Genomic DNA, 27847 nt, shown 5'->3' with positions numbered 1-27847 from the left:
CATTTATGGAGGTGGGAAAATATTTCAATTCAAATACCCTTTACATGTGTGTAGCCTTCTGTTTATGATTTTATTTTCTCCATTCTAAACTTCAATTTCACAGTAAGTTCTTTTGCACATTTGCCAAGCATCCTCTTTCTCCTCCCAAACAACTTGAGTCTCTTTTCATTCTTCATCATTTTGCAGGACATTTACTTGGATTTTCAGCAAGGCCATTAAATTCTCACTTGCTGTTCTCTTTTTTTTTGGATAGAATTCATTTTTCACTCATTCAAATATATGTATTCCTGTCTTCTATACGCTGGGCACTGTGCCAGATTCCAGAGAAACAAAGATGCAGAATAACACAGCACCTTCTCTTCCCGCCCTGCAGGCCCAGCGCTCAGAACCTGGCCACACAGTTTACAACTGGACAGAGACCCTTTCGACAGGCCGTCTGCCCCACATTCCTGCTCACCTCAGTCTCCCCCAAAGGCGAAGCCACAGCCACCCAGATTTTCCATGACTTCCTGCAGCTCACCCCCTACTGTCACTCAATTCCCCTCCCACTGTGCCCCCCAGACTCAAGGTCCAAGTACTTCTTCAGACTTTTCACTTTTTTTGGTGGTAAAATACACATCATGTAAAACTGACCACTTTAGCCATTTGAACTGTACAATTCTGTGGCATTAAGTACATTCACATTGTTCTGCAACCGTCCCCACCATCCATCTCTAGAGCTCTTTTCCTTTTCCCAAACTGCAACTCCATACCCACTGAGTACTAACTCCACTCTCCCCGTGCCCCAGCCCCTAGCAGTCACCATTTTCCTTTCTGGTACCTCGTGTAAGTCCCTTTCACTTTAACCTGAAAGCAGGCGTGCTCTGGGTTGAGCTTCAGGCCCTCGCACATGGGCGGCTTTCTTGCTCTCACATCCCTCCCCACTGCAGGTTGCTGGCCCTGGCTCCAGTTCCTCTGCAACTCACAAGTCTGACCATGCCCCCATTACCCTTCTTCACTCTCCCACACACCTCTGGGTCACCCCCCTCCTTCCTTGAAGACATCAGCAAGTGGGCTCACTGTCCCTCCATCTCTCCACCATGATCCCCGTCACAGTTTTTGATAATTCCATCATTCACACAGAGGATGCTTCCTATTTCTTGACTCTCAGTATCTGGAACTCTTCTCCCGTGCCCTCGGCTCACACCCAACTTGAGCCACCCACACCGAGGTCACACCCTTGAACTTGTCATTACCAACAGCTGCACAACCTTCATTTCACAACCTCAATTTTAAGCACCCTGCTCTCTGGCCACCACCTCCCGACTTTGCAGCTCACTCCTTCCAGACTCCAGTAATTCTTCAGCCCACTGGGGCCAACAATCTAGTGTCGTGACCACCTTTTTTCCCCATTCCTTCTCACTTGATTCTCTCCCCAAGTTCCATGGTCTATCAAACACTCTATTGCAGCGAACTCGAACATGTTTGTTCTTGCTTTCCTCATTGTAGCTGCCTCGCGAAACCCCAGCTCTGGTGAAACCCTACTATCTACTCAATGCCATGCATCCACCCAGGCTGCTGTATCTGGTTAGGCGGAAAATCCCACTCTATTTTGCTTACAGGTCTAATTTTAAAGTCTTAACCACCAACCTCCACGGGTCCTTAAATCCACCCAGCATCGTGCTACATTTCCCCAGGCCGTCCCCAAGAAGATTTCACGTGTCCTCCTACCCCCTCGTTCTCAGGTGATGGATGAGCTCATTTTTATTTCACTGAGAAGATAGACACAATCACAGGAGACCCTGCACCTGTGCCCACGGGCACACCTGCTACTCTGTACCAGTACTCTGCGCCTCTCCTTTTGTAACTGTGGCTAAACCATCCAGGATCCAAGCCAGGGCCAACAAAGGCAACTTAAATACTTTCCATGTGCTAACAGTACCCAAATTCACATTTCTATCCAGACCTCTTCCCGAAGTTTGAGATCAGTAAACCCAACTGCCTACGTGCTTTCTCTGCTTGGGTGTCTGGTAGGCACCTCAGCAACATGTTTCAGGTTGAACTTTCGATTCCCAACACCTTCCTATCCTACTGGTTCTCCCTTCGAAACATATCCAGAACCCACTTTTTAATACCTCCATCAACACTTCTCGGACCCCAGCTGCCATCACCTCTCAGACTATTGCAATACCCTCCTAACTGGCCACCGTACTTCCACGCTTGCCCAGCTTGCTAAGAAAATGGAAAGGCAACTCAGATTATGACACTCTACTCAAACAAACCTTCCAATAGCTTCCTTATGTTACTCCGAGTAAAAGTCAAAATATAGCACTTATCTTACCACTCTCCTCGCTCATTCCACTTTAGTCCCACTGTTCTGCGTGGTCCTTCACGTGAAGCACACTCTGACCCCCGGGCCTTTGCATGTGATATTTCTTTTACTTAAAAGCCCATGTCCCACTCTTCTCCCCACACACGAACTAGGCTCATTCCCTTATTTTATTCAGGTCTCTGCCCAAGATTATTTCATCAGAGATGAGTTCTCTGTCCACTCCTCTTAAATCGTCTCACCCTACGTTGTCTTTCTACATGCAACTAAATCAGTATCTGCCCTAGTTGTTTGCCCACTTTCTCCAACTAGAATGTAAACTCCACGAGTGCTGGGACTTTGCCCCTTTTATTAATTCCTATATCCCTAGGGCATAGGGCAGTGTCTTATATGCTATAGGTTGTGGGGTGATTGGGTTAAATACACAATAAACGGGTTTTTAAAAATATTATTTGTAGCTAACAGAACCCCTGAGAAAATATAAAGTGTTCCACACTCATTTGCTCATGAGCCACAGTAGCTTAATTGGGGTAGCGCAAAGATTTCCTTTTCATTAAACAGGAAAACTGAATTTAAAAAAAGATCACATGGTTTCTATCACTAATCCATTTATCTCAGGATTCAACACGCCATTGCTTTAGGTCACAGAGACTGTATAACACTTGTTTAGATGAGCTGCACACAAACAACTTGAGAATATTCTTTTTCCCTGATACCCCATTTATTCTAGAAAAACGAAAGGTCCTCAGGAGATGTGACTCTCCAGTATGAAACACAGCTTTCTCAAATCTTCTGTGAGTGTACTAGGGGTTCATCCCGTAACAGGAAACGGCCAAGGTGAATAATTGAAACTCTACACACCTCTTGTTAAAACACGCTTTTATTTTTTTGTCTGTTGCAGCTGTGTGCTGGGCTCCTTTCCTTTGAGGAAATTAAGTAAATATGAAAAAAGGAAGTTTGCATTACTTAACATTAGTGCCATAAACTTATTTCCAGAAAGTAATCATTTATTAGAAACCAAAAAAAAAAAATAAAAAATACCCTACCCCTTGGCTTTCAGACTACAGAGGCTGTTTACTTTTGGTCTTTGCTTTTGGTCTGTAGCATCCTTTTTCCTGCTTTGATTCCTCCTATACCCCTTCCCCGGGGCAGACTTTTCTGTGATGGGATATGTGTGTTGGGGCTGGGGGGACAGTAGCCCCACTCCCACCCCCACATCTCCTCCGGCCACATCTCCAATAGCCAGCATTAACTGAGGCATCTGGCTATTTAAAACAAGGCAGGGGGATAAAGTGTTGCACCAAAAGCTGAGAAGGATGTCTGGATAATCCAGCTGCATGGCCGCGTGCCAACTGCTTCCTATCTGTGGTGGTGTATTTACGTGGCTCCGGCATCTCACCCCACCCAGCACAGAAATGACAATGAACTCGACTACCAAAAGGTATAACGGAGGAAAACTCCCTTCCTACCTTCCCTCCCCCTTTCTGGAAAGAATTAAACAGCATGTTTAAACCAGATGTGGGGTTGCCTGTGTGTGGGGGGTGGGGGTTGGAGCAGGAAGGGCAAGGGTAGATTAGTTTTTTAAATGTGCAAGAGGAAAATGCTGCTGGTATACGTTAGAAAAGTTTCCAAAGATGTTATTATTGTAAAAAAACAGCAACAAAAAAGTACTTCTGAAAGTTTCAACTGCTAAACCAGTTAACTGACCTGGTGAAGGTCAAACGGTGGGTCCAAACACTGACTGACTGGAGCCCTGGTGTCTGATTTTCAGCTAAACTGACCAAAGCATCAATGTCGTTACAAATGGTGGTTAGACTACCACCACCCAAACAATACCATATTCTTTAGGTGCATTCCGAGTACAATTGACTCTTACACATTGAGCTGGGCATGTGCCATTCAAATGTGGTTTCGTTAAGGAAAAAGCTTTGTGTTCCCAACACGTGGCCTAATTTGTAAAAACAGGACTTGCTGTCCTGTGATCACTCAACACGCAGAAGAGGTAGGTGACATCCTATGGCAAGATGGGAGGCATAGAAAGAACAATGTCAAAGCTAGGTTTTTATTGGTGTGGTGGGGGGGGGCGAGGGGGGGGGAGGCAGTGCTGAGTCCACAGTGGCACAGCAAGGTTTGGATCTCGGGCCTTAATGTTCTAAGTTCTCTCCAGATTCAACGCAGGCCCTGTCTGGGCCATGTTACAGAAGTAAACAAAGGAATTGTAGGAAATGGTGCCGAGGCAGCAGTGTCTGTAAATAATGTTCACAGCCAGACAGGTCAGCAGTGCCTTGACCTTCTCAGTAGCTAAAGAAGCCTCTTTTTGAGCTTCAGTTTCCTCATTTGCCAAAAAAAAAAAAAAAAAAAAAAAAACACAAGAAAAAAGAAAAGAAAAAAAAAACCCCACGAAGAGAGGATCCTACCCTGCTGGGATGTCTGATGGTTAAAAGCAATGATAGAGGTCAAATGTCTGATACAGAAAAGTTTGGTTAAGTTGTAGCCATCATGATCCTTTTTGCTGAAAGGCTGACTTTGATTACAAAAACAGGTCCAGTCTCCCCGGCCACGGCCTGCCTTTTTCAGTTGTCAGAGAGTAGAGTGGCAGGGAGGCTGGCAGGCCCTCGACAACAGGAAAAAATCCAACACGGACCTGTGGCAATTATCAATGCCAGTCAGATTAATAAAGACCAGGCTGCAGCCTACACTTCAGGCACACCTGTAGAGGAAAATAATTCCATCTGCCACCGGTGAATGGGCCCTATGCCCCTCTCCTTCCCCGTTTCAGGGATGGAGACTGGAAATTTTACATCCCTCATAAATACTTCCCAGCCCCCTCCTCAGCCAACCCTTATCTGATTACATGCTCCTTTATCTCTACATTATGCTAAACATTACATTCACTTCCTCCCAGCCCTCTTTTCCATCCTTCTCCACTTCACCAGACCTTGAGAGGGATTAGATAAAATCCAGCCTCTCAGGCTCCCTCTTCCATCCAGCCCCACCCCCAGCTGCCAGCTGAGCCACACAGAACCCCAAGTCCTCCAGCGGGCCCAGGCTCACCTCGTAATCACACACACCCTGCCCACCCCCAGTCTTCCTGTATCTACAGATTTCTGAAGGCTCCTTGATTTCACTGAATTATTTATGTACATATAAAAATATATGTGTATAAAATACATGTGCATATGAAATATATGTCTAGTCATCTGTTAAAAAAGAATCAACAAAATATTTCCACGGAATCAAATGTGCTGAGAAGCTAAAGATATTAGTCATATTCTATATAAGCAGGTAATGGTTCCTAGGGTGGTGGTTTTATTATTAGGTATCAACTAAAGAATTTTTTTAAAAGTGGACTACCCTCGTTTTAGAAATGTACATACTATTCCAAACTTTACAGGCAAGGAAAGTTACACGTCATGTAGTTAGTTCTGTGCATGGTGGGAGCGTGATTTTCAACTCTGGATGAGCCACTGAAAGTCTGTCCATTTAGTGTAATGTCTACCTAAACGTGTAGATTGCTTGTATTGGTCAGGCCATTATAGGAACGGAGGTAGGAAAAGCCTGCTCAAGATGCTAGACCAGGCAGGAGTCAATTCTGGAGAGGGCACTGGCTTTCCTCCGCAATGCTGACAGGCAGGCACTGTGAGCAGAGAAGGAATTTTCTGAACATTAAATGTTTGCTTCATAAAGAGAACTGGTGTGCATGCTTGAGTTGAGGAAGCTGAAAAGTAGGCTAAGATCACTTAAGAAAAAAGCTTCCTCACACTAACTTAACACCCGTGAAATCAGCCATGACGTACACTTGGCGAGTCGTCTTGGAAACTGCCCTCTCCCAGTATCTGCTAGGAAAAGAATCTATGTAGTCAAATAGGTCGTAGCCCCATGGTGCCAAGGCACTCTGCTAGTGACCAGAGTGACCAAGGGAGGACAGCAGGCTCAGCGGTCCAGTCATCATCGGGACTCTGCTACTCTGAGAGAGGCTGCAGTGCATCCAGCCCATGCAGAATAATTCCCCCAGAAGATTACAACAGAGCTTTCACATGTTTTAACTTTATAAGCAATTTAAATATTTTTAAATGGTAATGAGTTTCCAGGAATGAAACCCCAGTATATAAAATGGTGCCCAAAAATGTTGGTGGTGGTAGTGGGTGCTTGCTTTGCAATGACTGGGGATGTAACCTTTATCCAGGAACCAACCAGGCTGAAAGCTAGGGGTCCTGTTTATATTGTGGGCACCCCAGAATCTTCCTCCTTTACTATACACTAGGCTCAGAATCCGTCAAAAAGTTTTAGGAAATCCCCACATTAGTCTTGTACCCTAAGCTAGTAAGTCCTGCTGTACTGCAAGGTCACCACAACCCTCCATGCCCAAGTTCCCCCCTGACCCAGAGCGGGAGGTCTGGGGCGTGCCCATTCTCATCCGTGCATGCCACGTCTCATACCAGCATCTTTGTTGTTGATGCTACCTAGCTACACTGAAGGTATAAATAGACCCACTCACCCACACACCACTTTCTAGTGCACATATTAGAAAAGGTTGCTTTCTCTACTACTGGGAAGAACACTGCCAACACGATTCATGTTTGAAATAGGAATGATTATTAACTATAATAACTTATAAATCATTCTTTAGAACCCATCCTAGCAAGTGGCAGTTTATTAGACATGGCCTCTCGTGTTTTTATTTTCCTATTGAAAGTTTTACACAAAAAGGCTCCGTGAGAATAACTACTGCAAACTCCTACTTTTATAAGCTAGTGATTGCATGAGTCAGAATAAATGCCCAGACCTTGTTTACCATACAGTGTACAGTGCTGAGTCAGCATACTACGTGCCTCTAATATTCTCCTTTAAATTATAAGGCTCTGTAAATAGACCCATTTTCCAATCTCGCAAGTGCTACCTAACACTTTCAGGCCCCAGGACCCTGAGCGCACGTGCACTGAACCTTCTGGCACATTCTCTCACACGGGGCCAAGGCAGCCACCCAGTAGATGGCTTTGGGAATGGACGCTCTCTGGGGCTGTCCCACGTCCAGGGTACTGGGCAGTGTGCTGTATACCACTCTGGTCCCTCTCTTTACTGCTGTGCCCTGAAACCCATAACGGCCAAAGAAAGGAAACGAAGCCAAGACACAAAGGAACAAAGATGGGGACTGGAAGTTAAACTTGTAAGCTTTACAGAGGCTTACGAGGCCTTTGAGGAAATAGTTGAGGAAATATCAGAGGCAATTAGGGCTCCTTTGACATCTCTGCAGCCTGGGAGCAGGGACCTACAGTTCTCAAATCTGCAGCCTGCAGAGGCAAGTCAGAGCTTCTGGTGGCCCAATGCCCCCATCTCAGTGAGAGCCCCAATTCTAGGGGCAAATCTTTATGGATTGTGAATGGAAGGTCATGTCCACGACGGTGCCCGGGCATGCTGGAAATTACCTCATGAAACACTGGTTTTAGGGTTTCCTTCTCAGCAAAGTTTACCAAGTTCTATTTGATTCACTCCACTCTACAGTACTGTGTTTAAAATGAAAATTTTAATTTAACCTCTAAGCTTTTATCGCCTGTAGTTTGAACAAGCATAAATCCTCCAAAGGAAAGAGTGATTCTACTAGATTCTACTTATATTGCTTTCCTCTTTTTTTTTTTTCCTTTGGTAAAAATCTTTTTACAAAAATCTTTTGATTGTACTTAATATACCAAATGTCTTAAGGACGGAGCTATAGTTGTTTCTTTTTTTAATCAACAAGACCTTACTTACCAACATTTAAATTCAGCACTTAAATTCAGAAACCATGAGAATAGCAAACATGTAACACCCATGATGACGGATCCCTCATAACCAGGGCACAATAAAGAAACGCATTAGGGCTGTTTCAGTAACGTACAACCTAAAACTGTAACACCGTGTGGGTTTAGATACGGACAGTGAAGCGTTCACTGGAGGAAATCTTAGCTTCAGCATCCGAAAAGGCAACTGTAGTTGTCTAGGAGGGATTTGTTTTTTAATGGCTCTTTGGCAACTCTTCCTGTGTCAGTATAACTTTCCTGAGCAAGTACTTCTTGAGGTGAGCAGCGCACCCAATTAGGAGAAGCAAGGCTCGACTGAGTGGTCAAGCTGGACAGATGGGGCATGGCAGGCTTGGTCGTTCATCGCAGGGGACACACAGTCAGTGAAGAAAGGAATCACTTTTTTCTTGAAATTTGCAAACTATTTGCTTTGATCCCTCCTCACAGCAGAAACCCTAATTTCCCCACCCTGGCGGTCTAGGGAACTAGAGATTCCTAGGCATAATGCCCCTTAAATCCTACGTAGGCTTCCTGGTCAATCAACTGAGACCTCTGTATCCTGATCGGTCAAGTATTTATACAGTGTGGAATTACCTTCATCGTAGGCTGCAGAATACATTTTAAATTATTCTTGAGTTTTAAAACACTGGCTCCAGAAAATTAAACTAGTTCATACTACCCTCCAACAACAACAACAAAGTAAATATAATACAATTTTAAAATAAAAAAAAAATTACAATTCCACTGAATTCAACAAAGTGAAAAATTGTTTTGGAAAAAATCTTTTTTAAAAACCCACTATCGGGGCAGCTGGATGGCTCAGTTGGTTAGAGCGTGAGCTCTGAACAATACAGTTGCCGGTTCGATTCCCACATGGGCCAGTGAGCTGCACCCTCCACAACTAGATTGAAGGACAATGCCTTGGAGCTGATGGGCCCTGGAGAAACACACGGTTCCCCAAAATTCCCCAATAAAAATTAAAAAAACAACAACCACCACCACCACCCAATATCAAATGATTCTCTGCATTAAAATGTTAATTCTATCATAGCATTATGCACAGATTCTCTAAATGTTAACATGGGTATTTTAAGGTCAGCTAGAACGTTTTAGGAAATTAGGTTTTACCACGACAGTTCATTAACACTGCAGACATCGATAGGAGACTTCTGAGTTTTTGTCAAAAATCACCCAAACACAGACAACTTTGACATGAGTAAACTACTTTAAAAAATTTTTTTTATTTTATTCAAACCAAAATAGAATAAATCTACTTCTTAGAGACTGAAATGGTTCTGTCCTAACGGGCTGAGTTTCAGGGTGATTACACCATGTGAAGTGGGAATAAGGGAGTCCTGGGAAGGTCGCGGCCAGCTGAATCCAGGTTTACGATGCTGCTTGTACAGTCTGCTGCTTTGCTGAGCCCCGAGTTCAGTGGAGTTCAGCATTAATCAAGATCAAAGGATTACCAACTTAAAACCAACAAAATAACCCACCCCTGAAGAACCCTGTCGTCTTCTACTTTTTACTCTGAAAGCAGTCATTTTGATTTTCCCCGTTTTTACACACTCTTCCAAAAATGGCATTTATAATCCACATGTAAACCCCCACAGGCCAGCTAATGGAAATGTTAGATTACTAAACAAAATGAACTCACACCACATTTAAGTATACATATAATAGAAAAATTGGTGCTTCCAGACACACATGGCAAGGGGCTTTATTTAAAGTTAATAATTTCCAATTCAGGTCTTTAAATTGTAGCCCTTGAACTTCTGTGCCTGACTTTTTCAGAATATCTTCATTTTCTTTCTCACTGAATTGGAGAAGGCAAAGGAAGAGCTTCCTTAATGATCCACATGGTGAAATGTTGAGGGAGAAGCACACTCATGTCTGCAACTTACTTTAAATGCATGAAACACAGCATCTTGGATGGAGAGAGGGACAGATGGAGCGACAGGTACCTGTGAGATAAAGCAGTAAGAGCAAATGCTTGTAGCAGACAGGAGCTGGTGAATGTTGACTGTACACTTCAACAAAATTTTCTGAACAACTGAAGACTTTCAGAAGGAGAGAGAAAATTTATAGTGCGACATTCTATACGAAGATCGACACGAAACCTAGAAGAAGCTGATAATGGTTACCTCTCACGGGATCCAGGACACAGTTCCCATTTTTTTTACCTGCCACGCGCCATCCCTCCCAACCCCCAAAGCAAACCATTGTCAAAAGGGCAGGAAATTACTTTACCAAACTAGGTTACTACCAAATGTTACACCTACAAAAGCCTTTGTAAGCCAGTCCTTAATAAAATCTGTTCTCAAACAAAATGAGGTGATAATTTCGCCCGCCGGGAGGGAGGAAAGAAAGTCAGCACGTTTGCTAGCGGTAGGCTGACTGGATTTTAAGAGCCACCCTACTTATAGTCCCGACAGATCCACTGGACATGGATGGCCTTTCAGGTGGCACGAATCATCAATTCATTTCGTTCCTTTTCTTCTAGGATTCTGCCACCTTCCTCATTAGAGACGAAAAGCTTAAAACACAAAGAAATAAAGCACAGGTGAGGCCTCTGTTCTCCCTGCAGAATTCTCTCTCTTAGTTTCCCAGGTAGAGATAGGAATAGAGGTGGGCCTGTCAGTGAAGCTTAGGTCTTCAATTAGGACCAGTGAAGAGCCACCCAAACAAATTAGCTACACACTTTTTAAGCTAGAAAGAATCATAGAAACCATCTATTCTAGACCCCTCCCTTAGATGGAAGAATTAAAATCCAGACTGGAGCAGGGACCTGTTCAAGGTCACTGATATTAGGGACAAATAAAGGACGAAGATCCAGTCTCTGTAAACTGACCCCCTCCCCTGGCTCTTTGTTTTAAAGGGGTCCTGTGTTGTGGGACAAGGGTCCCCATATCCATGCTAGGTGATCTAGAGGACATAAGAGAAGTTACTTTCATTGGTCTCTTAAAACTGACTGGCTAGGCAACTGATTGTCAAAGAATCATAAGGAGAAATCGAGAGGTATCACTGACAACACAGCCACGTGAAAAAAAATGGTAGGGCTGGGAAGTCCTGCTCAGCTTGGCAAGTTTCCCACCCTCGTGTTTGGATCTATCAGTGACAGTAGTGCCATAAATCAGCAGACTTAACCTCTGGAGCACATCTCCTCACTCCTGGTTGATGCAGCCTCAGTTTCTTCATACATAAAATGAGGGGTAAGGGCCAAATGACCTTTGAGGTCCCTTTTAAACTTTGTGTTAAAAGCAGAAAAACAAAAACCGAGCCCTCCATGCCCTTCACCTGCACTCGCAAGCGTAAGCTACCCAAATATTCTACAAAAGCAGATCAGAACACTTGCAGCCGTAAACTGTAACTGAAAACATCTTCTGAATCGAAAAACTTGAAACCACAAAAGACCTGAAACCACGACAAACTAACAGCTATGTTCTCTCAGTGCAAGTGTTATTATGCAATTATACAGTTTCCAGGAGTGAAACTGGTCTAGCAAAGTGTTCTAGGAAAGCAAGAAAATGAAGAAAACTTGAGTTTTAATAAGTTTAATAAGATCCTTTGAATAAAATAGGTACAGCAATCTAGCCATCTAGCTGTTTACCCCCACACGAATATGAGATTCTGTACATGGAAGCAAATCCCCAAGGCATATTTGTGGAACAAATGCAGGCAAAAAAGAGAAAAGGGATCTGTCTCTTTTCTTCTAAATAGTTCATCCTACATGCTTTATCCAACTGGCTCAAGACAGGCACGCCAGTACCAATCTTCATTACATTCAGAGAGAAAAGGGAAAACAATTGTTAGGAAAAGTCAATGAAGCCACGGCTCGACTTAAACATGGGGAGACATTTCCTTGTAGACCTTTGATAAAGCAACTTTTTGCATTTCGAGTTTCATGTTGGGCCCAGGCTGCTTCAATGTCACACATGAGTTTGGGTCCAAAAGTTTTCTTGTAAATCAGTTGAACCTGGAATGTCTTCCCTGACATGAAAAAATATAAAATGGTGAGTAGCAGATTCCCAATCCAGACCGGGAAAGCCTAACCAATTCCTAAAATACCTGAATCACAGTTCTATTCCCAAATAGTTTTTATTGCCCACTGATGGTCTCTATAACCGAAGCCTCTTTCCCACATCCAGTGGGAACGGCCAGTTCTATTGAGTTCTGGCCGAGTTTTCCTACCTGGGTGTGGGGTGGGAGAAAAAATTAGGAGGATTCTTAAACTCCCGACGTAGGCTTCATTTTGGGGCCCCTGGAATCTGGCCTAACTGGATCTTGACTAGCTCTAAAAAGGGCCAACCTGACGATCATTTGCTAATAAGGTTGAGAAATCTTTACATCTAAGCAAGCAAGCAGACAAACCAAAAGGAAAACACTAAGTGATAGCCATGGGATCAGGATCAATGAATGCTATTAGTCAGGAGGAATTCCCAGGAAGTGTCACTGGAGAAATTGTTCTTTTATGGTGGCAATGACTTCTGGTGTGCGATTAGCAGGGCAGGAACAAGACAAGTTTCAGGCTCACAGGATAATCAGGCAGCAGCGGCTTCTTGACTACACACAGGAACAGGATTTGACCTATGAGGGCAATTTCCTTCTGAGTTATTACACAACAGAGCCATCCACTTGGTACACGTACCTCCATTAGGCAATCTTCCTGCCAGAAAAGAGCTGGGCAGTAAGGAGAATGTGTAGGCCAACTAGCTCCCAAGCTTGCTCACAGTTTAACATGATATTCTTAAAGTATTGTTTCATTTGTAGAAGAGTATTCTAGCTTGATTTCAAAGCAAGTTTCCGGGGAACACTAGAGCTATACCCACATAATAAAGCCTATCAGCTTGTGGAAGGACTAGAAGCCGTCTGATCGCAAGACTCCTGGTCTTCACAGATAATGGAGACCCTTGGAGGCTAAGGTGCTGAATTTGGGCTTTCCTGCCCATCACCAACATGCTTATACCATGGAGTCCAGCCAAGCTTTAGGTCGTTCATTCAGCAGTGGCTGAAGACCACAGCCCCCCGCCCAAGGCAGGACAACCAAGTAGCCACGGCCAACTTCTTCCACCAGACAGCTTTACTGAGAAGGTGGCAGTCTGTATGGCCAAACAGATGCAATTATACTACCCTGAAGCCATGCTGCCACTGTTGGCTGCCATTTAGTATCAGAGGAAAGAGTAAAAGGGTCCTGTGTAAATGACTGGTCAAGAGGAACTACCCACAGCTCACTTCATTCTCCGGTGTGCTTCAGCCGCCTCTCAGGACTAAGCTCACCTACAGGAGAGTTACGAACCCTGAAGGTACTGTAAATATGCCATCCTGGACTGAAAATTGCTCCATACCTAGCTACTTCCTACAGTGAGTAAGTTGGTATCTGGGAGCTCTTGTGTAAACTGAAAAGGCTAGATAAACACAAGGAATTATGACATGATGGCACTTGATCTTGTGTGTTTGTATAGAGAATTAACCCTAACATTTATTGAAAGTCAACTACTATCGCAAAAGGCAATTAACTTCACATCCATCTTCACTGTAGTTATTATTCACAGTAGTCAAGAGGTATAAACAACCTTAACTGTCCATTGAAGGATGAATAGATAAAAAAAATACATACAAGAGAATATTTTTCAGCTTTAAAAAAAAAGAAAGAAGTTCTGTCCTATGCTGCAGCATAGATGAACCTTCAGGATATTATGCTAAGTGAAATAAGCCAGTCACAAAAAGGCAAATACTGCATGATTCCACTTTTAAATTGTGCATTCTAAAGTAGTCAGACTCATAGAAAGTAGCATGGTGGTTGCTGGGGGAAACGGGCTATGAGGAGTTGTTTAATGGGCGTAGTTTCAGTTTTGCAAGATGAAAGGTTCTAGAGACAGGTTGCACAATAGTGTGCGGTGAACACTAATGGACTGTACACTTAAAAATGGTTAAGATGGCAAATTTTACGTTTTTTTTTTTTTTTTTTTGCCACACGTACAATAAAGACAACCTTGAGAAACCAAAAGGGGCCACCAGAAATAGGTATACTCAAGAAAGACCCCCAAATTCATAAATTTGGGGCTTTGGCAAAAGAACGTTTCTGTAGTCCTTAATAAGTAAACATTACCACTTTAAAAAAAACCCCAAACTCCCCTAATTAAGAAATATTCTTCTACACTATGAGAAACAACAAATTTGCAAGACTATTTCAAGGTATCTATAAAAGGGAGACCTTGTGCTTCAAATATAAATGTGAATGTGGCCTGTGCTCTGTTCTCTTGATACAAGATAGTTGCAAATATGAAAAACACAAATATTTCCTTGGTAATGGGTTTTGCTGACCTAAACATGGCTTTTCTTGCAAAATCATCTCAGAGAAGTACAGAAGAAGGTTACTCGTAATAGACTCTCCTCTAATTGTTAACTCTAAAACGTCCCCTAATCCTCAACCGATTATATTCTAACAGAATGCTTATCAGGTTTACAATATAGGCGACAAAATCCCTCAAAACATTTTTTATGATTCCTCCCTTTTTATTTCTTCGGTTCCAACATCAGTATTAAGATTATTTTAAACACACACACACAATCACCAAGGATTTTCTAACCATTCCATTTCTTCAACATGGGGGTTAGCGATGCTTTTTAAATATTTCTCAAAGCAGAAAAAAGGGGCCGTTTTATTTTTCTTTGGAACACGTTCCTGCCAGATTTTGCACATTGCAGTTCTTTGGCGATGTGATGAGAACACATGCCCACCCACAGACACTAATTTTGCTCTTCACCCTTCCCAAGCAGCCTTTATGACACATGCTGTCTGCGCTCCATTTAATGGAATTCAAGAGGCCCAGTCAAACAGCAGACCCCATGGGGCCAGAGCAACCCATCCCTTCCACTGGATGGGTACAAGGAACATGTGTTTCAAAGGAAACCACAAAAAAGCCCAACCCAGCTTGGACACCGCCAATCTGAAAAACCTTTACAACTGTATGAATTAACATTGAGAACTAAAAGTCGTCTCTTGCGTGGAAATCTGGAAAGAGCTAGTATCTTGTTGCGGTTCCTCACACACCGAGCTCTAGGAAGATGATGCAGTAACTCCCTGGGCTGCTCTCAGAGGGTGCAGCAAGGAAGGTACAGTCATGCCAGCCAAAAGCTCTTTCGAAGAGGGCTGAAGTGCCAGGCTGCCTCGGAAGCATTTGCTTTCTCGATGCTGATCATTAGTCATGAAGAAACACGGGTGATTAAGAATCCAACTGGGAATGGGCATGGCTTCCTTCACTGTCCCTCACGCATCCTAAAACAATCTGGGCACAGATGTCAATGCAAAAAGGCTGTCAACAAACGTATACCTAGAAGAATGCCCAGGACTAATAAAAGTCCACGCCGGTTTGATAAGAGAGTGGTCATTCACCCCATTTATGTGTCCTTAAGGGTGGGGTTTATGCCCTAAGAAGGCTGTTCTGTACTTGTTTCTGGCTTTTCTGAGCTGCAAACGAAAGTCAGTATTTCCAGAGAATGCTATAAGATTTACCTACAAGTGCTATGAATCCCACCCACTGTGTAGGCAGTGACCATAAACCCCGGATGTGGGGAAGACAATGTCTAACAGCAGAACAGTGGGCGACGGACAACAGGCAATGGACAGGTCCAGCCTTCTCCCACCCCGGGGGTGGGGGCTTTCATTGTCACCACCCGTCCATAAATCATCCACCTGGACAGCAAGGACAGACTGTGGACTCACTAAACAGGTCTCTTTAAATACAAGTTAAGTATTTTAAAATGGTGATAATCTATAGTGATTTTAAGTAAACCTGTTTTTATTAGATGGTTACTGAATTCATTATAGCGTAGAGTCATTAGAATACAATGTTAATAGGCACCAAAGAGGGGAGGAGTCTTTAAACCTCAAAGATTAGGAAAAGCTATCCTGTTTCACTAAATATCCTGGACTTTCTAAGCTTTGTGGATTCAATTGCTCTCCCTGACTGCTACTCCCCTCAAGGAAGAAGAGGAAAAAAAAAATCCTTTGTCCAAGATTGTGTCACTCTACTTGGCTCAGAAAACATGGCCACCAAAACTATCAAATGAATTTTTGAGTAGGACAGTTCTTTCTTGATATCCATCCAAGAAGAGTTAGATACTGAAGAACCAAAAGGGAATAGCTAAGAGTCGCTTCCACACAGAGCAATTAGTGGCTCCAGATTATAGACTCCAGTAAATCTATGAATAAAAGAAAACCCAGGAGGAATCTATTGCCAATAATGATAAATCCCTGCTGAAGAGGGAATGAAAGCAAGGACGGGGCTGGGCCTAGATCGTAAGCCTTTTTTTTTTTTTTTAAATTTAACACTACCCAGCACATAGCTCTGAACACAGGCAGTGTCTCACTCAATATCTATTGATCGCTTCCAAGTTGAATGAGATGAGACCCTTGGTACTGGCTGTGGCTCTGTATTCCTTTTCCCACAAAAGGGAAAGAAGGGATCTAAAAGCCAAGTGGTCACTCTGGATGAGGACTCACGGTGCTTACCAGCAAAGGGGCCTCTGAGGAGGGGCGGCCCCCACCCGAGGGGAGATTATCATGGCCGAACGGCAGTGATCCACGTGCCCGAGTGTGTAAGGTAACCCAAGCCGGGTGAAGTCTATGCTGCCCTGAAATCATCTATACAGGACTCGAGTTAGTCTCGACTACACAAATCACAGGAAAGCAAGACATTTTCACAGAAAATGCCAATAAATCAAGAACTTGAAAAGTCATGTTTTTATATATTTTATATACCATCATAATTTTTTGTAGGCCTCAAGGGGAAAAAAAAGATATAATGGAAGCTAAGATTTCAGTGAAATCAGAGCAAATTAGCTATCCTGCCTTTAGTCCCCATCATTAAGTCACATTATTTTTCTGATAATTGTTGACAAAGTGAACCCTGAGCTGAGTGTAGCCGCCCATCAAAGCTTCGAGAGAGAACTCCGTTCACTGTAAGGTCACAAAATTCAGGCTTTAGTTCAAACTAACATTTTTAAAGTAGCGTGTCCTTTATAACTTTTTAAAAAAAGGTAATGAGAAGGAATAAAAAGAGCCCTCACTTTGAATCTGAAGTATTTTTTTTAATATCACCAAATGCCATTATTAAATATGTATACACACGTATAAAAATAAGCACTATAGATGTGGGCAGGAAAATTCTTAGCAAACCCCCACATATTTCAAATACTGTTCTTCTTCATTATTGTCTTCTACCATAATTAGCATGTTACAGCATAACAGGTGGTTCTCATTTATAGAATGCAAAATTAATGAAATTTAGAGATGGTCCCGTCTCCGAAAACAAATTGGCCATTCTAAAAAAAAAAGTGTACTTCTTAAGCTACAGAACAAACAGAAGCGAACCAAACAAACACCCTTCATATTGGCTTTCATATATCTGAATTTCTAAATGTATTTAAGCAAGTGTTTTTACATTAAATACATTTAGGCAAATGTATATTACCAACAATTTGAAACACAGATACCTCAAGGAAAACAAGTCATTACTATGGGCTTTACAAGAAAGAGGAAGAGAAACAAAGACTGCCTATTTTTCCAGCTTGGTAACCTCATATCTGTTTAACGCTGTCCGAGTGGTAACAGAATTTCCCACCACAGATAGGGCTGCTTCACAAATGCTAAATCTTAAGCAAAATTGTGGGCAGTTGTGTTATAGTTCTTAACCCAGCCATTCCGGACAGACAGACCAAAAAAGCATAAATAGTACTGCTTCTGTTCCTAATAAATAGGATGCAAAAAGTATTTTTAAAAAATATGAGGAGACACTGAATGGACTGTCAACACACAGAGGAATGTTTAATATACTCAAATAAACAAGATATGTGCCTAACTAGTCAGGCATTGTTTAAATTTAGTGAGTGAAGAAAGCGAGAGGGTCAGACAGGCGACACAGCCTCCCAATTATGCAGAACAATCCTTCAGATCACGTGAAAGCTATAATTAAATGTTGATACCAAACCCCCACTCCCCCTTCTCCCACCTAGAAAAAGTTAATGCATGAATTCAGTATAAGCAAATTATGGTTTGCAAAGAAAAACCAGACAACTGAGTCTTCACTCAGCAGGGGAATAAAGCTCTCTTACATTGAGTTATACATCTTGAAGGGTAGGAAAAAGCACAATATTGAAAAAGAATCCAACATAATAAATACATTAGGTATAATTAGACCATCTCCTTTACCTCATCTCTACTTGTTCTTTTTTTTTTTTTTTTTAATTTTAAGCTACCCCCCCCCCAAAAAAAAAAAAAAAGGTATTATACCACCTCTGCAAGCTGTCTTTTAAACTCAGGGCTTAATAAAGGGGATGAGTGAAGACCAGGCCTACCTGAGTATTCAAGGAGAATTTTGTTTTCAGAAAGAGAGATGAGTGGACAAGAACTATGTCCATCAAAAAACCATGGTTACCTATGTGTCCTTGAGCGTGGGAGCGCGTACACACACACACACACACACACACACACACACACACACTTCAGTTCTTTACAATTAGAATAATTTTTCCTCCCTTAAAAACTGTTGAAAGCAAACACTGGAAAGGTTAGGCAGAAGAGGAGAATAGAAAGTTCACGTAAACAGTAAGCACATACCTGCCGGGCGGTGCCATTTCCTCTACATTGTAGAGCCCAAGGGCTGGGTATTAGCATTATTGCTACTATAAAGCTTCCGATAAAAATGGATCCTCTCTTGCGGACTTGAGAACCAGCTGGCTGCCTGAGAAGTGGTTTCCCCCATATATGATTCAGTCTCCTTGACAAATATACTGCATCGTACTGGATGAGTCATCCGAGGGTTAGTCCGCATTTTATAGGCCTGTTGTGTCATTACTCACATTCAACATCCTGCTTCTCAAAAGTGGAAGCTGGAAGCCTGACAGCTGACAGATGCTTTTTCCAATTAAAATATTGTTTAAAAAAATTCCTGTAAGCTACGATTATCAATCATTGATGATACTATGAAATGCCCAGGAAGTAAAAGGCACAGCTCAATACCCAAGATTATAGTCTGTAGAACCACAAGTGCAAATTGTTCACCTGCCCCCATCCCCAATCCAAATCATTTTGCTCTGAATTGAAAGCAAGGACGCCCCTCTTTTAGGCTATTTAGTGAATTTGAATAGGTATGGCTCTCGTTGATTCTTACGTTGTAAGGTTATCTAGTTGCAGGAGCTTTGTCAAAACTACACATCAGAATTTGGTCCTTGGATAAATTTTCTTAGGTAGACAGGGGTACTGTTTTTATAAAATGCCTACTTTTTAGAGAAAGCATGTGAGGGGTGAAATGATATGATATCTGGAATCTGTTATAAAATATTTTAGCAAAAAAAAAGGCGGGATGGGGAATAAAGAAATGTAGCAAAATCTTGATAACTGTAGCATCTGTGTGGTGAGGATGTAAGGATTGGCTGTAATGTACTCTTCCGGTATCTCTGAAAATTTTCATAAAATGTTTATAAAAATGAAAAAAATAAAACACCAATTTCAGTCTCTAGAGTCTAATTTGTACCCAAACAAGGCACTTTTTCAGTTAAGTATGAACCTGCCCTACGCGTATGTGTGAGTGGGATACCACTGCCACAGTGCAATCACGTGGGCCCGTGGGTGTGGGAGCTTCCAGCTTGAAGGTATGATCCAGGTGTCCCAAGGCCACTGTGAGGGCTGCATCCACCCCTCACCCAAACAAATGCTTGATGCTCTCTCCTTCCAAGACTGTCTGTCTGGTGGTTGTTCCTTATGCGTTCTTTGAGGACGCAAGCCCCAGCCTCATTCGCGAGCTCCATATTCACATAATGAGGGAGAGAGGACTATTTCCAGCTTCCTTATATGGTTTTAGAAATACTCCACGAGAGGTTATGTAAGACACATCGAGTCCCCTTACATCAACAAATCTCTCTGTAAGGTGGTACAGCGTTTGCACGACTCACTTTATGCTCAAATTGGGTTACTTAAAACTTCTGAAGGAGGAAGAGAGCTTTGATTTCATGGCCGGAAAAAAACCCCTATATGAAAGCTCCAGTGTATGTTAGATGAAACCACTGCTGAAACTAAATGTCATTTAAAAAACCACCTGTGTTGATATGTTCTGAAAGTATGACAAGTCACCACAGGACACTTGAAATACAGAGGTCCCTCTAAAGCCTAGGACCTCTGGACTGCTCCCTTTAGTTCTGAAACGAAAGGACAGGAGGGTGTGTCAGGCCAAAGCTTTCACCTCAGCCAACAGCCAAGCCCAATTCTCAAAGGGCACTGCCCAAGAGGGCGGCAAACCGGCCGCAAATGGTCATGATAGCCCCTACACAACACCCAATGACAACCTCACGAGTTCAGACAGATTAGTACTAAGTGTGCGCCTGCACTGAAGCCTTGCTTGGTTCTGACAAATTCTTCCCTCATAAGGACTGCAAGCTATAGGCTTATCAAAATGCTCCCTGGCAATTTAACAATAACCTTTCACACACTCGCAAAGCACGATTTACCTAATGCAAAAGGTAGAAATGGGGGAATTAATAAACTTCCAGCCTAATTCGAGTTTTTAGAAGTATTTTCAAGAAATAAATCCAAAAAATAAATCATTCAAGAATTTTAAAATTCAGGTTTTACTATTTAAAAATACAAAATAACAATGAAACACACACACACACACACACACACGGAGAGGGAAGGAACGAGAATAAAGCCAATGTGGTAAAATGTTAACAAACAGCAAAATGGGTACAGAGGAGCCTTTTGTGCTATTTTTGCAACTTTTCTATTAAGATGAAATATTTCAAAATAAAGTTAAGCATAAACACATAAGTCCTGTTACAAAAAAAAAAAGTTGTATGGTTTAATAGCCATCATCATTGTTGCTGCTGCCGCCACCCTCCTCCATTTAAAAAAAATCTTGGACCAGAATGTAAACATTAAGAAATGACTCTGGGTTAGGATTTCGCCAGGATGTTCCCTGCAGACAATTTTATAAAAGGTTCCAAAAACAAATAAAAAAAAATCCAAATAAATATTTTGGGAAAACAACAGACTATATCGTCAAAAATACCGTTTAAGTTTGTTTCGTCTTGCATGTGACAAATTAATCTGACCACTGGAACTCTCACGCCTATGACTGTCCCTACAAGCTAAAGAGAGCACTCTGGGAAGTGCTGTAGGTGATGAAATATGGGATACCTTTTTTTCTGATCGTTCCTTCTTTCTAAGTTTTCTGCAGGACACTTTACGTCCTATCACACCAAAAGACACCCAAACTTGGTTTCTGCTATCTTTACTAGACGTTTCCATTTGGTTGACTTAGGTCAGCAAACAACTTGTATTGTGTGACTATCCAGTCTCCCCTGCCCACACTAAAGTGGCCTGTGCCACGACCAGTGGCAGCCACGGAGCCTGCACCTGTATGTACAGTGGGTGATAGCTCGTGGTGGTGCTTCTGGTCAGAGGCACATGGCCTGTGGGTGAGGCCACCCCAGGAGCGGCAGCTTCCTCTAGGCCCACTGTCCCATCACTGAGTGTGGGAACCTGGAAACCAGCCTGGACATCTCTGGCCTTTCAGCTCCACAGGCCAATCTCCCAGCATTGATCCTTGGGTGTTAAGAAGCAAAACAGGCCTGAGAGCACAGCAGAATATGGCTTCCAATTTCTTTTAACTCACTAATGCCCTTACTTTTAAAATTCTTGCCATGTATTAATTTGTATAAGGTTGTATGTTTTTTTTAAAAGCAATTATCTGTCTGTATGTATGTTTTCTTGGGCTAAGGTCCAAATACCGGCTAATGTGAAGATCTAAAAGCAAGCGTGGGTATCGGTGAAGGACATAGGCTGTACTGTAAAGAGCAGGAGCCTGGAGTCAAGCTGCCTTGGTTCAAAATCCAGCCTGGCCCTTACTTCTGTTATTTAACTTCTCTCAGCCTGTAAAATGGGTACAATACTATTAATTACCCTACATAATTGTTCTGTACGGGATAAATGTGATCACTCACATATATCTGGTATAGGACCTGACCACATACAGAGCACTCACTAATTTATGCAAACAACAATGATAAGGATGTAAGTTTTATGAATTTAAACTGTCAGGGGTGGGCAAATTATGGCCAGCCACCACACTGGTCTGTTTACCTATTGTCTATGGATGCTTCAGAGCTACAGAGCTGGGCAACTGCGACAGAATCATATGGACTCTAAAGCTGAAAATACTTACTATCTAGACCTTTGCAGACAAAAGTCTGTAGGCCGCTGGCGATCAACATTTGGGTGGATAAAGAACCAGTTCTTTTCCCTCTAGAAGTTTTGGTCGTTGGTCCCTTATTCTGCTTCACGTCTCAATTTAGAATCAGGTACACAAGTATTATTCATGGTGATTTGGTCCACATGAGCAGCAGCTCACGCTTCCCTTACAACACAAAACACATCCCACAGCGTCTGTCTCACGGCCTGGAAACCTAGAGCCGAGGCTGCCTGGTCTTTCCACCTCCCCTCCTTCCTGACCTGTCTATTCAGAGAGGATGACCTCCCCTATTTCAGAGTCCAGTGACCCCAGCTCATGTGTGTGAGCCCACAGCCGTGCCTCCCCTCCCCCAAGTCACATCTGTGCATTATGTTGAAACCACATGTGTCCCCAGAGCCTGCAGCAAGAGGTGAAAGATGATCTGGAAGAGGCATTCAGGAAACTGAACAAACAGAGATGAAGGATGCTCTCAAGAAGGCTGGACCGCCACGGGCAGGATTCACAGCACGAGGGGCCTTTAGAAGTGAGGGCTGCTCCAAGACCACCACTGCCAACAAACGCCCAGGGTAAGGAGGCTGGGGGCCAACCCAGAGAAATGGAGACCACATCTCAAACGCAGGTCCCAACAAGCATCCCTGCATCCAATCATGCTGTCTATTTTCTTTGGCAGGAAAACTTGTTTATTTGGGGAAAACGAACCCACAGCATTAATGGATAATGCAGGTGAAGGGACTCCTGGGACTGGTCTCTGGGAGAGGAAATGCGAACAAAAGAAACCATTCTAACTGCCTTCAGTTAGTTCTCTTAGAAAAAAAGTCTTAGCCATCTGTGCGGACAGAGATTAAATCTGGGGTGTACTTAGACACACAGTGTCTTTCTGGTGGTCACTTGTTGCCTTCCTGGAAAATAACATCTTTGCAAAGTCAAACCAATGGAAAATTGCCTGTGCGAACCACTGAAGTGAATGATGAGGGCTGGGGCGGGTCAAGGAAGAGGGAGGGAGGTAGATATTTCTACTGTCACCTATGAGAGCAGGATTTCAGAGAGGGTATGAAAATCTCACATTAAGCCACGTCAGTTTTCAGCCATGTCCCTTAAAGTGTAACTAGCTGGCACGGGTGAAAATAAAGCTCCCTCCAAATCTCGTGGGTAACTTGGGGATGTTCAGTTTGGCCAGTCAGAAGACCCGCATGGATTAAATGCATATGGGCAATCGTGCTAAGTAGATATGTGTATGTGTGTGTGTGACGGGCAATCGTGCTAAGTAGATTTGTGTGTGTGTGTGTGTGTGTGTGTGTGTTAAGACCTTTCAGAGCAAGGCTTATAGATTCAGCCAGGTTTCTTTAGAGAAAGGCAAAGAGAACACACATTCACCAAGTAACCATATGCTCCATATGGTTATATCAATATATCCACAATTTTGTTCCTGGCCAGTGTGTGGGATAAATAGGGGCTGAACTACCAGATCGATTTAGTCTACATTTCTTGACCACAGGATGTTACACAAACAGGGTAGGACTGATCAAAGAGGAAGGAGGAATCCGAACTATATCAGAAATATGGGAAAGTCACTCTGGAAAATTACGGAAGGAGCCAAGGGTTTGATAAGCAAGGGAAACGTAAGAGCGATCAGAATTTTGGGTCCAGCCTTACCTCATTTCACTGTGCTTTGCTTTGTTGTGCTCCACTTTACTGTGCTTCACTTTACTGTGCTTCACAGTAAAGTGAAAAAGACGTTGTGTTTTTCAACCAAAAGCAAGACCCTCCACCAGCAAAAAGATTACGACTCATTTTATTGCAATACTCCCATTGCAGTGGGTTGGAACGGAACCTGCGAAATCTCGGAGATATGCCTGTATATGGTCAAGTTGGAGGCTGGGTGTCCATTAGAAGACCACTGCACCCTTCAAGCCTGGGGAGCAAACAGGGCAACAGGGCCTGACCCCAGAGACCTGGGCTGCAGAAAGAAACCAAGCCTGGACCTCGGGGTGTAATTTTACTAGGTTGGTGCAAAAGTAATTGCGGTTTAAAAGGTTTTAAAAAAAAAAATTGCAAAACCTGCAGTTATTTTTGCACCAACCTAATAAGTTCAGGGGATGAGGCTGCCTCAAGATCTGGTGAGGGAATATAGGGAGTGCCTCCAGGGAGACTGTTTAGTGTATTTAATATCTGCCAGGCTGAACCGTGCAGTCTGTGTTTGAAATCCGCTCAGGGTTGGATGGCTTACTCCTCTAGGTGCACTGGTACATGGATATCACTGTACAGGCGAAGCGTGCTGCACCCAAATCTGCCAGCACCCTAGCTTAGCCCATTCTGTTGTTTCCCCAGCGTTAGGCCAGAATTAGACCTGAAGTTGCTCAGGGGCTGTATAATCCCAAGAGCAGTCTTCAGAAGAGAAATCTACCCTTCACCTTGATGTTGGTCACGAAAAAACTTATCCAAGACCATGGTAGCTTCCTAACTAAGCAAACCTTCCACGTGGAAGCCACCTCTGTTTGACAGATGGCTATACAGATACTGAGCTGTGGACAGAGAAATCTCTTCTGAGAACTTTCAATACTCTTTAATTATTCACCTATGCAAATAGCACACATGGTTGGAGTTAGAAGTCCTGCAAATTCATTCTGTTGGGAGGCAGGAGCTTAGGTCTGGCTTTGCCACTAGTTATATGACCTTAGGCAGAGTCACTTCTTTTCTTAGTGCCTCAGTTTCCTTGTCTAGAAAATGTAGGGCTTAAACTAGTTCAGTCCCTGGAGCTTCAAAATTCTACCAGAAATGGATTGGTGACAGCTAAATGAGAAAACTGCCTAATAATACAAGTAAACCGAGATGAGAGAGGTGGAGAGAGCTGGGCAATGCTGGTCGATCAAGATGCAGGGACTGGGGGTGAAGCTGTGTTCCTCACCTTGGATCTAAGAGGCCAGCCTAAAACTAACACACCAGTTTAAAAGGATGTGGATCTCACCCCAAAGCTGGAACTGACTTTTCCTTAAAAGATTAGTCAACAGCAGCAGCAGCTAATGTCAACATTAGCTATGGTGTATCGTGTGCAAGCCCTGTGCCTTACAACCTCACGGGACTTTCATCTAATGACCAGAGACCGGGAAACGGAGTCCAGCACATTCTCTTCAGTCTTCATGGCGATCACGGCTACGATCACAGCATTTTGTTCTGATCTGCATGTCACCTTTGCCATTAGACAGGAGATTCTCAAGAAAAGGTTCTCTTTCTTCTCCTTTTTCCCTTTTGTAGCCCAGTGTCCAGCAAATGGTAAAGCCCTTGGCAGGCCGAGTTGCTTTCCTTTGTTCAACAAACACAGATTAACCTTTACTGGCTTAAATAGGGGATGGAAATGAAGATTATACGAAGGGAAGAAACGACGGAAAGATGGTAGCAGAAAGGTGATGCGTATTTCTTCTTCGTTACAGAAAGTGGTAAGTTTACTGTAGGACACTTAGGAAATGCAAAGAAAGCCATTCACCTGAAACGATCTCTAGGTGGTAGGATTTAAGAATATTATAGGCATCTATAGTTACGTGATGTATGCTTGCTAATTTAACGTATTCTTTGCCACTGTCTGAACCCCATTAAAAATAACTGGGAAATATTTTTTTTATTTTATTCATTTCTGATAAAAACAAAAAGTAATGTGTGCAGGGCTTAGCAAGATGTTTTTTTCCCCTGCTTTAGCTCTGCACCCCAGAGAGGCAAATAATTTATGGGTTTTACACCTTACTGACCTTAGATATTAACTAAAACACTAGAAGAACAGCCTAGAATTCTAAAACGAACCTTAGAGATATCTAGTTCTAGACCAACCACACTTGACAGATGAGGAAAACTAAGACCAGTGGTCAAGTTTCTTGCTCAAAATTATTAGTAGGAGCCAGAATTGGGCCCCAAGTTTCTGACTCTGAGTCCACTGTTCCTTACTAAGAATTACCTACATAGCTAAAACCAAAATAACCCCTAAATTGTGTCACACTGTTAACTTTTTGGTTTCTGAAAAGCAATTGGAGACGATTCCAGAATAAGAAAAGTAAATGACGGAGTAGAGAATAGAATTCTCAGGTGCCAGATTAAATAAATCATCACAAGGGCAGCCAAAGTCACTTGTTACTCTGACAATTGTTTTTGACTTTGCCATAAACATTTTAGTTCTATCAGAAATTTTACAAATGGGCTAGTGAACCTGAATTAGGGCTCGCTGGTCAATGGATCGCGAACTACCAGATAAGGCTTACAGATCACTGACTATGGTACCCACTTCCTCGCCCTGGCTCACCTGAAGCACAGTTGGTGAGCAACCAACTTCCTTCAAATATCTCCCCGTCTCAAGAACCCCCAAGAGTGGTCACAGTAAAACTTGTGTGGAGAAGGAACGAATGGGGAGAACCCAAAGTACCTCACCAAGAAAAGAACCTGGTTCTGCGTGGTCGTTCGTTAGGCTGAATGCCTTACAGGGAAGCCTCACAGATGCAGAGTTAACTTTCCAAATTCACCACCACTGGCTCAGCAAGAGAACAGAAGCAAGAATCTGAGTCCACTCAAAGAGAGAAGAGGCTCTTCCTCTCGATGAACACATCTGCAGAAGTTGGCTGAGATTTGGCTCCTCCATGTCCTTTCAGCTTTAGATGCTAAAGTCACAACAAGAGTGGCAGTGGACCCCGTGCCTCTCCTGGTCCACTGCCACCCTTGATGTGACTTTAGCATTTAAAGATGCTGTACATACTCATCTTTCAACATGGACTCTAAGTGCCAGCCAACCACCTCACTTGGTGCTCCACTGTGAAAACAGTCATTCTTCCCAAGATTGGAGGGAAGAGGTGAAAAACTGTGTGCCAGCCTCTAAAAGAACTGTCAAGGCTAATTATAACCACACAAGATTTTCATTGTGTGTACAGCTCTACTCAAAAAGGAAGAGACCTGTGTGAGAGGTAACAAGTTCCTGATCACACCTCAACCTACCCGATCAGTACTCACCCCTCAGCAGTACTCACTGTAGTACCCATTCAAGGAAGAAAAGGGACCAAGGAAGGCTTGGGCTTACCCACTTTCTTCACTTAGCTGCCACATAAAAGGACAGCTTTCAAGTTTCATTAAAATAAGTATCAGGGCGGCTGGATGGCTCAGTTGGTTAGAACGTGAGCTCTGAATGACAGGGTTGCCGGTTCGATTCCCACATGGGCCAGTGAGCTGAGCCCTCCAGAACTAGATTGAAGACAACGAGCTACGGCAGGGCTGCCAGAGGGGAGGCCGGATGGTTCAGTGGTTAGAGCGCAAGCTCTTAACAACAAGGTTGCTGGTTCAATTCCCTCCATGGGATGGTGGGCTGCACCCCTTGCTACTAAAGATTGAAAACGGCGACTGGACTTGGAGCTGAGTTGCACCCTCTACAACTAGATTGAAGGACAACAACTTGGAGATGATGGGCCCTGGAGAAGCATGCTGTTCCCCAATATTCTCCAATTAAAAAAAAAAAGAATGCTTGAAAAAACAAACATAAAAAAAAA

The 27847-nt window shown here is 43.0% G+C and overlaps 1 protein-coding gene across 3 annotated transcripts in view; it reads right to left on the bottom strand.

The window, feature by feature from the left end:
* SPRED2 (sprouty related EVH1 domain containing 2) overlaps positions 1-27847 on the bottom strand; it is a 106649-nt gene that overhangs the window by 30416 nt on the left and 48386 nt on the right. The window contains exon 1 of one of the 3 annotated variants that reach the window (XM_019718119.3): positions 18707-18873. The exons of the other annotated variants lie outside the window; for them this stretch is intronic. Within the exon in view, the coding sequence (XP_019573678.1) occupies positions 18707-18723 (17 nt within the window). The 5' untranslated portion in view covers positions 18724-18873. Of the gene's footprint in view, positions 1-18706; positions 18874-27847 lie in introns of those variants that run through there. 3 annotated transcript variants of the gene reach the window in all.

Source organism: Rhinolophus sinicus, chromosome 2 (assembly GCF_057876585.1).
Source record: "Rhinolophus sinicus isolate RSI-liver-muscle chromosome 2, RSI-T2T, whole genome shotgun sequence".
Lineage (NCBI taxonomy): Eukaryota > Metazoa > Chordata > Mammalia > Chiroptera > Rhinolophidae > Rhinolophus > Rhinolophus sinicus.
Note: the sequence above shows the minus strand (reverse complement) of the source record. Positions and strands in the feature narration are given on the sequence as shown.